The following is a 15743-nucleotide window of genomic DNA, read 5'->3' on the forward strand; positions in this document are numbered from 1 at the left end:
ACTAGATGAAGCTATTGACTCAGTGGGAGAGTCACCTCCTCCAGAAGACCACAAGGACCATCAAAACCTCCTGATAAGTGGCCTAGGTGCTCGGCATCCAGGCAGAGGAGGTATGTGAGAGTTCTCACAAGTTGGTAGACATCCTGGTGTCAGACACCTCTGCCAGTCAACAAGGCAGTCATGGAGCCGGTCAAAATTCTTTGTCATACACTCTTCCCTGACTCCCACAGTAAAACAATCTGAGAGGAGATACTTTGTCCACTCTAATGGGTATGAGTATTTTTACACTAATCCCTTCCCAGGTTCTTTTGTGATGGCAGCTGCAAACAAGTAGGAAAGACAGACAACAAGCCTCCGCCCCTAAAAACAAGGACTCAAAAAAACTAGACTTGTTTGGTTACAAACTTTATTAAGAACATAGGAACGGCAATACTGGGTCGACCAAAGGTCCATCTAGCCCAGTGTCCAATGCCAGGTGACCCAGAGGGAATGAACAGAACAGGTAATCATCAAGTGATCCATCCCCTGTCGCCCATCCCAGCTTCTGGCAAACAGAGGCTAGGGACAGCATTCCTGCCCATCCTGGCTAATAGCCATTGATGGACCTATCCTCTATGATGTTACCTAGTTCTTTTTTTAACCCTGTTATAGTCCTGATCTTCACAACATCCTCTGGCAAAGAGTTCCACAGGTTGACTGTATGTTGTGTGAAAAAATACTTCCTTTTGTTTGTTTTAAACCTGCTTCCTATTAATTTCATTTGGTGGCCCCTAGTTCTTATATTATGAGAAGGAGTAAATAACACTTCCTTATTTACTTTCTCCACACCAGTCATGATTTTATAGCTCTCTATCATATCCCCCCTTAGTCGTCTCTTTTTCCAGCTGAAAAGTCCCAGTCTTATTAATCTCTCCTCACACAGCAGCTGTTCTGTACCCCTAATCTTTTTTGTTGCCCTTTTCTGAACCTTTGCCAAATCCAATACATCTTATTTGAGATGGGGCAACTACATCTGCACACAATATTCAAGATGTGGGCGTACCATGGATTTATATAGCGGCAATAATATTTTCTGTCTTATCTATCCTTTCCTTAGTGATTCTCAACATTCTGTTAGCTTTTTTGACTGCTGCTGCACATTGAGTAGTTGTTTTCAGAGAACTATCAACAATGACTCCAAGATTTTTCTCGAGTGGTAAAGGCTAATTTAGAACTCATCATTTTATAGCGTGACAAAGTTCCTCCTCTGCCTTGGTGGATCCTGTGCTTATTGGTGGATTTGCTTGCCTCAGAGGTTTGCTGTTCACTCAGCTAACCTCATCACTGGCCAGCATGGGGAAAAGGAAGAACAATCCCCACAGTCTCTGCTGGTCCACCTAGTGGGTCGGGGGACAGGCCAGGGACCTTCCCCTCTGGTGGGACGCACAGTCCAGGTCAACTCTTCCAATAGGGAGTTGGGGGGATGGGAGGAACCCGGGCCCGCCGTCTTCTCCAGGTTCCAGCCCAGGGCCCTGTGGATCACAGCTGTCTATAGTGTTTTGTGTAATACCTGTGTGACAGCTACAACTCCCTGGGCTACTTCCCCATGTCCTCCTCCCAACACCTTCTGTATCCTCACCACAGGACCTTCCTCCTGATGCCAAACAGCGTTTGTACTCCTCAGTCCTCCAGCAGCATACCCTCTCGCTCTCAGCTCCTTGCGCGCTTTGCACTGACTGAAGTGAGGTCCTTTTTTAAACCAGGTACCCTGATTAGCCTGCCTTAATTTATTCTAGCAGCTTCTTAATTGGCTCCAGGTATCCTAATTAGCCTGTCTGTCTTAATTGGTTCCAGCAAGTTCCTGATTGTTCTGGAACTGCCCCGTTACCTTACCCAGGGAAAAGGGACCTGCTTAATCTGGGGCTAATGTATCTGCCTTCTATCAGTTGCCTTCTATCACACTTTACTTGGAGTGCACCAGGCTGCAGTCCCTATTCCAGCTCCTCTTAGACATCTTGTTAAGATTTTGGTTGCACTTTCCCCTCACCTTTTTATTTATGCACTCCCTATCTGTGGCCCCGCAAAGTCACGGGACCTCCTGGTAACCTCCTCCTGGCCCTGGCTAAAATTGCCATCTATAAAACCAGGGTGAGGAGGTTGACCAATGGAGTCTCCTGTGACTGTGGGGCCTATTTCTGATCCTCCATCCGTTTGCGTATCCAGGCAGAGTTCCTCTGGGCAGCGTCCACTGACTCCCTTGAGACCTTCGAGGAGCAGTGGGCGCTGTCCAGGGTTCTCTGCTCGGTGTACCGTCTGGTTCCCTTTGTTTGACCCTTTGACCGCACTCCTGTCTTTGTTATTTCATTAGTTGTCCCCCGGAATTATTTGGTTTCCAGGTCCTGTGGATCCCCCGCTTAGGGCTGAAGGGGGGATCCTTTAGCAGTGGGTGGGCTTCCGCCCGCTCACTTCCTGGATCCCAATAGGATCACTCTCCTGTAGCCATCTGGCCCGACCCTGTGACAGTATGTATAGTTGGGATTATGTTTTCCAATGTGCATTACTTTGCATTTATCAACACTGAATTTCATCTGCCATTTTGTTGCCCAGTGACCCAGTTTTGAGAGATCCTTTTGTAACTCTTCACATTCTACCTGGGACTTAACTATCTTGAGTAGTTTTGTATCGTCTGCAAATTTTGCCTCACTGTTTACCCCTTTTTCTAGATCATTTATGAATATGTTGAATAGGACTGGTCAAAACTGACCATTTACTCCTACTCTTTGTCTCCTATCTTTCAACCAGTTACCAGTCCATGAGAGGACCTTCCCTCTTATCTCATGACTGCTTACTTTGCTTAAGAGCCTTTGGTGAGGGACCTTGTCAAAGGCTTTCTAAAAATCTAAATACACGATATCCACTGGATCCCCCTTGTCCACATGCTTGTTGACCCCCTCAAAGAATTCTAGTAGATTGGTGGGACATGATTTTCCTTTAGAAAAACCATGTTGACTATTCCCTCCAAAGTTATGTTCATCTATGTGTTTGACAGTTTTGTTCTTTATTATAATTTCAGCCAGTTTGCCCGGTACTGAAGTCAGGCTTACCGACCTGTAATTGCCAAAGTCCCCTCTGGAGCCCTTTTTAAAAAACTGGCATTGCATTGGCTATCCTCCAGTCATTTCGTATAGAAGCTGATATAAATGATAGGTTACCAAACCACAGTTCTGCTGTTTCTGCAGTTTCACATTTGAGTTCCTTCAGAACTCTTGGGTGAATACCATCTGGTCCTGGTGATTTATTACTGTTTAATTTATCAATTTGTTCCAAAACCTCCTATAGTGACACCTCAATCTGGGACAGTTCCTCAGATTTGTCACCTTAAAAGAATGGCTCAGATTTGGGAATCTCCCTCTCATCCTCAACCATGAAGACCGATGCAAAGAATTCAGTTAGTTTCTCCGCAAGGGCCTTATCGTCCTTGAATGCTCCTTTAGCATCTCGATCGTCCAGTGGCCCCACTGGTTGTTTAGCAGGCTTCCTACTTCTGATGTACTTACAAAAAAAAAAAATTGGTATTACTTTTTGAGTCTTTGGTTAGCTGTTCTTCACCTTCCTAATTATATGTTTACACTCCATTTGCCAGAGTTTATACTCCTTTCTGTTTTCCTCATTAGGATTTAACTTCCACTTTTTAAAAGATGCCTTTCTGCCTTTCACTGCTTCTTTTACTTTGTTGTTTAGCCATGGTAGCTCTTTTTTGGTTCTCTTACTATGTTTTTTAATTTGGGGTATACATTTAAGTTGAGTCTCTATTATGCTGTCTTTAAAAAGTTTCCATGCAGCTTGCAGGGATTTAACTTTTGGTGCTGTACCTTTTATCTCAGGGTCTGCAGCTCAAGATCGCAAACTAGCAGGCACTCCTGAGTCAATATGACTACACGCTTTGGGAGAACATTGCTAAATTAAAGGACAAGTTACTAGAGGATTGCAAACGAGAATTCTCAGTAATGGTGAAGGAGGGTAAACTGGTCACCAGGACTGCTCTCCAGATCAGTCCGTATAGTGGAGATTCAGCAGCTCAAAACATGGCATCAGTAATCTTCCCGACTACCTGCAGAAGTCCAACAGACCGTACAGGACCTTCTGTTTGAAGGGTCCTACTCTTGTCTCTGGGAAAATTGATGACAGGCTTCGCAGCCTTAAAGATTCTAGGGCAACACTCAGAGCCTTTGGAATGTACACTTCAGTGACAAAAAGAAAGCACTTTCAACAACAACTTTTCAACATCGTAGCTTTGCTCCCCATTCCCAGGGAAAAAAAGAAGGAATTATAGAAGGCACACTCCATCACTGTCCCCTTCAGCATCCCCAGGCTCATCCTGTCCAGCTGCCTCCTCCAAGCAGGCATTTTGACAAAGTTGTTGAAGACAGAATACCAGTCCCCTCACTTCTGTCTGTTCCCCTTTTTTGTATTTACCAGTTGCTTGTCCTGCTTCCTAAGTACCTGGATCCACATAACATCAGACCATTAGATCTTAAGCACAAGAGAATGGGGGTATGCCATCCAGTTTACTTCAAACCCCTCCCTCACCACCGTCCCTCTTCAGGGACCATTCTCTTCAACAGGCAGTCCAATCTCTTCTTCAGACAGGGCCAAAAAGGAGTACCATTGAACCCAGGGGGAAAGGCTTTTATTCCTTTTATTTCATGATCCCCAAGTTAAAAGGAGGCATCAGCTCCATTTTAGATGTAAGAGAGTTGAACAAATTCCTGAAGAAAATACAATTCTGTGTGGTTACCCTAGCATCAATTGTCCCTTCCTTGGAACAAGGAGACCGGTATGCTGCCGTTGACTTGAGGGCGCTTTCTTACATATCAATATGTCATCTAAAGTTTCTCATTCTTGGTGAATGGCTGTCACTGTCAGTTCACAGTACTTCTGTTTGGCCTGGCAGCTGCTCCTCAGGTATTCATGAAGTGCATTATGGTGTTAGCAGCTAATCTTCGAAAATTAGGGGTAATGAACAACTAATTTATCTGCAGTCGATCAGAGTATCAGTCCTGTCTAGCATATCAACTGCTCTATCCATATTCAACACTCTGTGGCTCCTAGTGAATTGAGAAAAATTAATACTGAAGTCTGCGCAGACAATAGAATTCATTGGAGAAGTCCTCTACTCCACAAAGGCCAGGGCTTTTCTGCCAAAAACCAGATTTGAAACCATTCAAAAACTAGTACTTCAAATGAAAGCTCACCCACTCAGAACAGCATGCAAGTGCCTCAGTCGGTTAGGTCCCATGGCAACATGTACCTATGTAGTACAATGCTCCAGACTGCGACTCAGGATGCTACAGACATGGGTAGCATAAATATATACCCTGAATCGTGACGCCCTGGACAAGGTGGTTCAATTGCCTGAGCTAGTCTTGTCTCTGGATTGGTGGACAGATCTTATAAAAGTTTGTGTGGGAGTTCCCTTCCTTCCCACACTACCAACACTCACTCTCGTCACAGACCTGTCATCCCTAGGTTGGGGAGCTCACATTGGGTCCCTGAAGACTCATGGTTTTGATCATTTCAGAACTCAGAGGCTCACATAAATGTCAGAGTTAAGAGCAACAGGTCTAGTCCACTCAATCTTCCTCCCCCACGTTGTCTGACAGACAACTCGGTGACCATATTTTATCTAAACAGGCAAAGAGAAGCACAATCAAAGTAACTCTGTCAGGACTCTTCTGTAGTCCACTCAATTCACCTTAGAGCTACTTACTTTCTGAGGAAACAGAATACAATGGCAAATCAACTGAGCTGATCCTTCACTGATCAACACAAGTGGTCATTGGCCCATGATATGCCTGGGCATATCTTCCAACTTGGAATGGATTCCCAAAGTAGTAGTCTCAGCCCAGGCTCCCTAATAGATGCCTTTCTCCTGTCTTGGGAGAATTACCATCTATATACCTTCCCTCCAATTCCTTTGTCCTCAGAGTAGTATCCAAAATAAAAAAGAACCATACTCGTCTCATCTTTATAGCACCAGTGGTGCACCAGCACCTCCTATCCCTCCCATTGGATCCAGACATAATTTCCCGAGACCACGACCACATTCTGTACTTCAGCCTCCACACTCTCCATCTCACGCATGGATGCTTTGACGGATGTCCTTTGGAAGGTTCTGCTCACAGAATGTCCAGGAGGCACTTCTAAATAGTGGAAAACCCTCAACTAGGATCACTTACCTGGATAAATATAAGTGCTTCTCCATTTGGTCTCATGAGAAAGGTGAATCTTGACCGGCTCCAATATTGCATTGTTGATTGGCAGAAGTGGCCGAAACCAGGATGTTGTGCTGACTGTGTTCTAGATCTAAAACAGAATCCCTTAGTTCTGTAAGGGTGCATTTGGCTGCTATCTCAGCTTTCCATATATGGATGGATAATAAGCCCCTTTTCTCCCACTAGCTCAACGATTCGTTCTAGCTCAACGTTTCTATGATTCTATGCCTACAAAAAACTTAAGGAGAAACTGTTTGGCTGTGGATGCACTGATGCCACTGTCTGTCATGCTGCCCAATATTCTCTCATTGTTTCCTTGTATTCCCTTGTCTGTATCCATCTGTTGTCTCTTATCCTATATTTAGATTGTAAGCTCTTTGGGGCTGGGACTGTCTTTTCATTCCATTTGTATATCACCTAGGACAGTGGGTCCTGGCCCATCTCTAGGGCTCGTAGATGCTATGTTAATATAAATAATAATTTTTAAAGGGTTAAATGCTTTTGTATTTCCCAGGAAATTCATTTTTGGGTTAAGAATATTTCTTTCATTTAAAGTTATCCAGTGGTGAATGTTGTTAGAGGGCTTATTCCTTCACCCACTTTCTTCCCTGGTCCTTCTCGCATGAACAGAGAGCAACAATACCCGAAGTCCAAAGGTGCAAACAATTCGATGTTTATTGGGGTGAACTTCCAGCAAGCATGATTCCAGTTTCCTTCCTTAGTATCCTCCTTCCCAGCTCTGACACCACAGAGCCTTACACCTGTGTCCCTGTTCCCATTCCTACCCTTAGCCAAACATGATTCCAACTTCCTTACTCCCATTCCCTGTTCCCATTTCCCCCTTTAGCAAAACATGATTCCAATTTTCTTACCCCCATTCCCTGCTCCCATTTCCCACCCACACCCACATGCCCACCCACACTTCCTCATTGACTACAGATTATATAGTAAAACTTGAGTTCTGCTTAGCTATACCTTAACCAATCATTTCCCTGAAATTTAACTAACCAATCCTAACATATTGTAACATGATTATGTAACCAATTATATCCCACCACCTTAATTAGTTTACACCCAGCAAAATTAATTATACAGCAGAGAGGAACAATCACAGAACCAGACAGAGATTATACAGACAGACAATAGCAAAGTGGGAACTATAATGACAAAACAATACAGAAGTGAGGATTTCTCATCCCAGCTATTGATAAGTGAGTTCTTGCCAGACAGGATGCTATCAAACTAAGTTTCCTTTTACATTTTCTAGGCACTTCCCTTTCTCTGGAGGTGATAGGAATACAATCCTGTCCTGATAGTGCCTAACAGCCCAATAGCACCTTATTTCAATGTGACTAGTTTGGAATGTGAGGATGTGACCTTTCTCTTCCCAGCTTATGGCTGCCTCTGCTGCTTAGCCAAAGGCCTGAGCCTAAGCACAGGGCCACAAACTGTCACAGTAAGAGAAGGCCCTTACACTGGCAGACAGTGGTTTTGATTCTTTCTTTTATACCTCTATCACTAGCCAAGTGATAAGAATACACCTAAATTCTTAAAGTACAGGCCTTTGCAGACAGGCCTGAATATCTATATCCTAACAAATGTGGTGCTGTATGTTAGGTCAACGTGCCAAACCAGTAACAAGTCTGTGTCCTGAGGAGCTTGATTTAAAGGCACAACAGGTATAACAGTTCTTCGCCATAATGCTTTGTGGAATAGGTAGGTAATTAGAGGAGGAGTTGTTGTTTTAAGGAATAGCTAGAAACCTTTTCATCCAAATGAGTAACTTTTTCCAGAAAGTTTAAAAGCATGTGAAAGTAAGAGCTTAGATGTAAATCACTTCTGCCTTCATTATTATGGTATTGCTTTTAATTCTTGCCTCTTTTAGCACCAGTAACCCTCAGAAACTGTCTTCTGTCTCGCTGATCAACCCTTTTTCATTTTTGTATTCAGAATACTGAGGATTTTAAAAAACTTTCTTTACTTATTACTAAAGGAAACTATGGTTGCAATCTTGCAATATGATCAGTGCAGGCTGTTAGCCGACGGCCAAGGATGTTTGGTGAGGTGCCAGCTATGCCCGTTTATACCATCCGTGACTTTCACCGCTAGGACGCACTGTCCCTTCGCGGCGGGAAGCCCGGGCTAGGCTGATGGATGCCCCAAGGTCCTAACCACCCGTGACTTTAACTGCTAGAGCTCAGAGCTCCTTCGCAGCGGGCAGCCAGGATTGACTGACAGGTGCCCCAAGAGTTTGCCCCGTGGAGGCGGCACAACTCAACGCTAGGCTCTTAGTACTCACCTAATGGCCAGGCTTTAGAGCCAAAACGGCTGAGGTTCTTTAATTGTGTTGGCTGCTTTACAGTAAACCAGAGAAAACAAGTCAGGCTTATGCATAAATGGTTACCAAAATTTATTAAGCTAGATTCTAATCATGTGGTTACAAAATTGCTAGTGCCTACTTATTTAAATGTAGAGATGTTACACACACAAACAAGTTACAAAACTGAAGCCACAATCCCAAAGAAAGAAAACAAAGTATAGAGCTCTATTTCAAAATATGTGTACACTAAAGATAGGAGATCAGGTGTGGGTGCTTCTTACCCTCCTTGCATCTCTCGATTCCAGCGGTGCCAAGCCAGGATCGGTCACTCAATTCCGCGGAAAGACGAATAAGGGACAAGGCATAGGGACCCTCTTAGCTGCAGAAGCCTTGGGAGGCTGTCACTTATCTGACCAGCAGATAGATAGTGAAAAGCACTCAAAAATCATGGTGCTGTAGGTCCCCTACTTATACCTCTATACTCCTTTATTCTCTTTCTCCTTTCTTATGCCAAATTGAGGCTGGTCTGTCGGGGTGACGCCAGCTTTCGCAAGAGTAGTTTACACTTGCAAAGAAGAGAAACAATAAGTTTCGACTACTGGACATTTCTTTTATCAGGGTAAATATTTTCCCACCTAGGATGTTGGTGTGTGTGCGTCACGCTATTTAGTAGGGGCTAAGAGCCATGTCTGTCACAGGGCCTCTGCCTGCTGTGAGCTTAATCGTTGTATCTGTTCCCAGAGGCACATTGTAGCAGCACACCTGTGCTTTCACAGCTTCAAAGGCTGTGCTGGAATATATGTTAAGTGCCCTGTTCCCGCTTCCTCCTGTGTTTCCAGCAATGCTGGTCTGAGGGGGGGGGGTGCTGGCTGTCTGGCTACACAGGCCCAACAGTTCATCCACATGGATCCAATTGTAGGACCAGGGCCTACAGTATTTTTAATAATTCTGTAAAGAGCAACTTTTCCAAAATGATAGTATTGTATTAATCCAAATCTTGAGATACATGGCCTTCATTAGGTTCTTTGGGAATTTATCTCAAATTGTCAAACACACCTTGGTAACTCCAAACTGTAGGTGTGCCATAATGGTGTGGGGGTGTAGAGAGACGACAAGCTGCTAATTTGCAGTTTAGAGTTTATATTTATCGTCAGTGAAAAGGCTTTTTTAAAAAAAAGACAAGTCAATCTGTTCCTTTAGTTAAATATTTTGATGTGCTAATATTAAACAGTATTTTATTGGTGAAACAAGGCAATGTCACTAATAACAAATCTGGTTTTCCTTTAGTTGCTGCCCTAACAAGATCAGCATTTTCTAAAGCGCAATCACTGACTGATTTTATATCCCTTCTGTATATCCCTGCTCTCGCTACATGTCTATCTGTTTGTCAGCTAAGCACTCTTGGTCAGTGCTCACTGGGTTTATCACTTGTTTGCTTTTTATTTTTCTGTGGTTTTGTTTTGTTTTTTAAAAAAATAGCCTTTAGATTTTAAAATGCCGGAGGTGCTGTGTCATCCTGTAACTTTGTTCCTTTCCTTTTTAATTGCTTAGATGATAAACTTCATATTTAGTTGATCTTTTGCAGGATAGTATTAGATGTTTAGGTTGAAGGAGAGGAACAGAGAAGTGACTTGGCCTAAGGTCACTCAGCAGGTCATTAGTGGAGCTGGAAATACAATCTACATCTCCTGAGTCATAGTCCTGTGCCCTAACTATTGGAGAATACAGCCTCTGTATTGGTTTCTTTTAAATACACCGTGTCTATTGTTCTGTTTAAAGCTGTGTTAATCAAGCTAAGTTCTTGAGGATGTGCTATACAGAGTCCATCCATCATACTACTTTTAAACAGTACCTGGGAGCTTTGTAAATATGGATCCAACTAACCTAGCTTATAACATGGTTTGGCAAAAACTTTTTTTTAAAAACCTATTCGCATTTATTTAAACATGGTTCTAATGTCTTTGTCCCAGTCTGATTGCAGAACCAAATTATAAGTGTTCTCAAACCATACTTTACAGCTGAGTATAGGTGAAGTCTTAATAAATTAATCTTTGATGAGAAGTGCTATTGCAACTACAAGATGGCTCTGGAAGACAGTAGTGGCCAATACAGTGTGTGGCTCTCAGGATAGGTCTTAATACTGAATACAGTACTTCATACCTTAATGCTGGTTTTAGTATTTCCCAAGGCTATCAAGATCTAGGCATACCTGTCAGGTATCAGGCCCACCCCCTGCTATCTCCAGCTTCCTGGCTATATATTTTTGTTTTCTGTTCTGCCTGCCTGCTGCTGGGCTCTGCTGTCCTATTTGTTTCAGGTTAGGCAGGAGAAAAGTAGGAGCAGCCAAAGAGAGTGGTCGTCGTCTTGGTCCTGTGGGGGGGCTGATGAGGGGTATAATGGCTCCCATCTCCTCCTCCTTCCTGTGGATTCCTGGTTGCAGAGCAGGAGCTGGGAAGCATACAACATGCTGTGAAGGGGAGTGGAGCCTGCTGCTCTAGTGAAAAAGAGCCTGTTCCCTACGAGTTACTGGGGTATGACAATCTTGTGGTTTGGGTGGGAGGGGGAATTGATTTTTATCTAACCCTTATCATCTAATCATTTTAGGTATCTTTGTGCAGACAAGGGGGCCAGATTTTCTACTGTTGTAAATTGTCATGGCTCTGTTGACTTCAGTGGAGCTACCTTGATTTAAAGAAGCTGAGAATCAGGCTCAAGCTGTCATACTGGCAGAATTTGCTGTTTAAAATACTGTATTATATTTGGATGTGTTTGGGGTTGCAATTATTTACGGAGACCGAAATAGTTATAAGGTACTCTGTAACCACATGATATTTATAATTAATATGCAATGATGACCAGAAAGTACTGGAGTTTAGTAGAAGTTACCTATTTTTACAAATTGTTAAATGTGTGTTTTCAGGAAAATCTGATGAACCAAGATGTGATTGTAACCAGTTTCATTGTGCTAATGGAAAATGCATTCCAGAAACTTGGAAATGTAATAACATGGATGAATGTGGAGACAACTCTGATGAAGAAATCTGTGCCATCGCTAATCCTCCAACAGCTTCTTCCTTTCAACCTTGTGCTTACACCCAGTTTCAGTGTCTTTCTCGCTTCACCAAAGTTTACACCTGCCTTCCAGAATCTTTAAAATGTGATGGAAACATTGATTGTCTTGACTTAGGAGATGAAGTAGACTGTGATGTGCCAACATGTGGGCAATGGTTAAAATATTTTTATGGTACTTTCAATTCTCCCAATTACCCAGACTTTTATCCTCCTGGAAGCAACTGCACCTGGCTAATAGACACTGGTGATCATCGCAAAGTAATTTTGCGCTTCACTGATTTTAAACTTGATGGTGCTGGTTATGGAGACTATGTCAAAATATATGATGGATTAGAGGAAAATCCACGCAAGCTTTTGCGTGTGTTAACTGCATTTGACTCTCATGCACCCCTTACAGTTGTTTCTTCTTCTGGGCAGATAAGAGTGCATTTTTGTGCTGACAAAGTAAATGCTGCAAGAGGATTTAATGCTACGTATCAAGTAGATGGTTTCTGTTTGCCATGGGAAATTCCATGTGGTGGTAACTGGGGTTGCTACACAGAGCAACAGCGCTGTGATGGCTATTGGCATTGCCCAAATGGAAGGGATGAAACCAATTGCAGCATGTGCCAAAAAGAAGAGTTTCCCTGCTCTCGAAATGGCGTTTGCTATCCTCGTTCAGATCGCTGCAACTATCAGAATCATTGCCCTAATGGTTCAGATGAGAAGAATTGCTTCTTTTGCCAACCTGGAAATTTTCACTGTAAAAATAATCGCTGTGTGTTTGAGAGCTGGGTATGTGATTCTCAAGATGACTGTGGTGATGGTAGTGATGAAGAGAATTGCCCGGTCATTGTACCCACCAGAGTAATAACAGCAGCTGTCATTGGGAGCCTTATCTGTGGATTGCTGCTTGTCATTGCACTGGGATGTACTTGTAAGCTGTATTCACTGAGGATGTTTGAACGAAGGTAAGTAGCACATGTTCCCAAAGCTAAGATAAAGTATTGTAATTATATAATGTACACAGTAAACAATTTAACATAAGCATATATCAATAAGAATGGTCTTATTAGTATTGTATAACTCCTAAAGGTATTCTTCCTCTCTCTGTATTTTTGAAATTCTTATTGGCAGTGATGGTGGAGATGACGGGAAAGAATAATTTTGATCACTTGCCTGTGGGCAGCTAAAATGTAATATTTAGTTGTCCAACAGAAAAAAATGAAAAGGTGCTAATTTTCAGTCTGTGGTCTCATTCTGAAGTAAATTAAAATTAAATATTGTTGTCGTGATTGACTGGCAGCATTTCTATGTGTTCTGCTTGTTCTCTTTTGGACTGTCATGTGCCAGGGTTTCTCATTCTTCTTTTTCTTAGTGTGTCTACCTCTCACTGACTCATGTGTTAAATTTTGTCCTTATTTTAATATGAATTAGAATGCTGCTTTTGTCACCAGTCTTATCATAGAATCATAGAATATCAGGGTTGGAAGGGACCCCAGAAGGTCATCTAGTCCAACCCCCTGCTCGAAGCAGGACCAATTCCCAGTTAAACCATCCCAGCCAGGGCTTTATCAAGCCTGACCTTAAAAACCTCTAAGGAAGGAGATTCTACCACCTCCCTAGGTAACGCATTCCAGTGTTTCACCACCCTCTTAGTGAAAAAGTTTTTCCTAATATCCAATCTAAACCTCCCCCACTGCAACTTGAGACCATTACTCCTCGTTCTGTCATCTGCTACCATTGAGAACAGTCTAGAGCCATCCTCTTTGGAACCCCCTTTCAGGTAGTTGAAAGCAGCTATCAAATCCCCCCTCATTCTTCTCTTCTGCAGGCTAAACAATCCCAGCTCCCTCAGCCTCTCCTCATAAGTCATGTGTTCCAGACCCCTAATCATTTTTGTTGCCCTTCGCTGGATTCTCTCCAATTTATCCACATCCTTCTTGTAGTGTGGGGCCCAAAACTGGACACAGTACTCCAGATGAGGCCTCACCAATGTCGAATAGAGGGGAACGATCACGTCCCTCGATCTGCTCGCTATGCTTATACTGAGAGTAGCACTCGAATTGTGTAATCATGTGATCAAACTGAATTAAAAATTCTACTACCATAAATAATATGAACCTTATCAATTTTGTTATGGTCTAATCCCTATCTATGAATACATGCTCTCTGTTTATGTACTATATAACTTTTATTTCTTCTTGAAAGATCATTTGAAACACAGTTGTCAAGGGTTGAAGCTGAGTTGTTAAGAAGAGAAGCTCCTCCATCTTATGGACAGTTAATTGCTCAAGGCTTAATTCCACCGGTTGAAGATTTTCCTGTTTGTTCACCAAACCAGGTAAGGTGTTTCTGATTATCCCAAAATAGCAGGCCATCCAATTTAAATTTTTACAAACTTGGCTTTCTAACTACCATGTTTTGGGTTTTGAGATTTATCACTTTCTTCAGCCACATCAATATTTTTGTACCACAATTACTTTTAAATATTGGACAACTCTCCATCATAAGAGATGGTGACGGCACACAACTGAATCACTTTGCAAACAATTTCAACAATTTTTTTAAAGGAATGCCAATATCTCTCAATAGTAAAAGGCATGCTATGTGAAAAGTTACAACTGGTAGGTGCAGTGGTGGATGTTGTGTATATATTGCATACAAAGAACATTAAGGTTGCAAAGTCAATCACTCAAAAGTGTCTCCCCCCCTCCCCCAACCTTTCCCTTCCCTGGGACCACGGCATGCTACGGTCTCAAGGGTTCAAGCCGTGCAGGTCCTGTCTGAAGCCTATGCCAAAGGGAGGACGCACATGACTCCTGTTTAAAGTGTTTGTGGGAAGCCAATCAGACTGAGAAGTGCAAGATCTGTAGGGGCTTCACTAAAGAACTAAAAAGGAGAGGGACTTCAGGATAAAATTGCTCCACATGGAGTTAGCCCTTCATCCCTAGGCAGCACAGGTGGCATCTGACCCTAAGTCCAGCGCTTCAGTGCGGAGTGGACCGGCCTCGGTAAAGAGGCCATGGCACCGAGAAAGGACTTGGATTCCAGAGATCCGCAGCATTGCCACTCCCTGGCACCGAAGACGACCTCCGATGCAAGTGCCCCTATTCGCCAGTGCCGCACAAAAGGAAGAAGACTCAAGAAGAGAGGTTGCTCTCCCACTAGAGCAGTGGAATGAGGAAACACCAGCAATGTGTGTCCTGTGCCATGACACCTTCAGCTCTGACTCAGCCAACACCATCGACTCTGGCCTCACTGGGAAGTCCGTCAAGTCTGGTTCTAGTGGACTCCTCAGTGCGGGAGCCTCGGGAGGAGGACTTAGACCTTCCCTCCACACTAGACACCTTTGAGGTGGCTAGTCACCTCATAGCAATGACAGCACAATCCCTTGTGTAGGCTCCAGCACCATCGGCATTGCAAAGAGGTCCTGTGCCTTCCAGGGGCAAGCAATGATGCGGCACCGCTCCAGACGGAGTCCTCGTGGGATTTGGAGGTGGAATCATTTGCCTCTGGTTGAAGCCGGCACTATTCCAGACAACAGGAGAGGCAGCCAATGCCTATTATGTCATGACCACCACAGTGTCAGGCACTGGCTCAGTGGCCCTTCTGGACCCTGTGGGCCTACCACTGGGGCCAGATCCTTGTCAGTGGTTTTGGAGGTGCTGGCCCCTCCATCATCAACATCTGTAGCCCAGGAACCTCTCTGGGGACAGGAGATGGGCACGCAGACAGGCACTGAGATGGGCACGGAGACCAGCACCGCTCCCAGTGCTATGCAGGGTGTTTCAGCGCAAGGGGATCCCTGCGAGCCAGAGGGTCAGGAAAACCCAGAACCCCCGCAGGCATCTTCCTCATCCTCCCCAATTAAGTGGTGGCAGGCATATCTACCATGTTGCCAGCTATGGACAACAGAGCCCACCAGGAGTTAATCAGTAGGGTGGCTGAAAATTTGGGCATGCAGGTAGAGGAGATGTCAGAGGAGTTCAACTCCCAGGTCGTCATTTTGGTGCTGCGAGGTCCCTCGAGGGTGGCTTTGCCCCCTCATTAAGGCCATCCACAACACTACTAAAGCATTGTGGCAAATGCCCATCTCTCTACCCCCCCCGTGACTA

The 15743-nt window shown here is 43.8% G+C and overlaps 1 protein-coding gene across 2 annotated transcripts in view; it reads left to right on the forward strand.

Moving 5' to 3' along the window:
- The window catches only part of LRP12 (LDL receptor related protein 12), a 106778-nt gene that overhangs the window by 79959 nt on the left and 11076 nt on the right, over nt 1–15743 (forward strand). For both annotated transcript variants that reach the window (XM_073330339.2, XM_073330338.2), the window contains 2 exons: nt 11495–12596; nt 13837–13969. In XM_073330339.2, coding sequence (XP_073186440.2) covers nt 11495–12596; nt 13837–13969 — 1235 coding nt within the window. The remainder of the gene's footprint in view (nt 1–11494; nt 12597–13836; nt 13970–15743) is intronic.

Source organism: Lepidochelys kempii, chromosome 2, assembly GCF_965140285.1.
Source record: "Lepidochelys kempii isolate rLepKem1 chromosome 2, rLepKem1.hap1, whole genome shotgun sequence".
Lineage (NCBI taxonomy): Eukaryota > Metazoa > Chordata > Testudines > Cheloniidae > Lepidochelys > Lepidochelys kempii.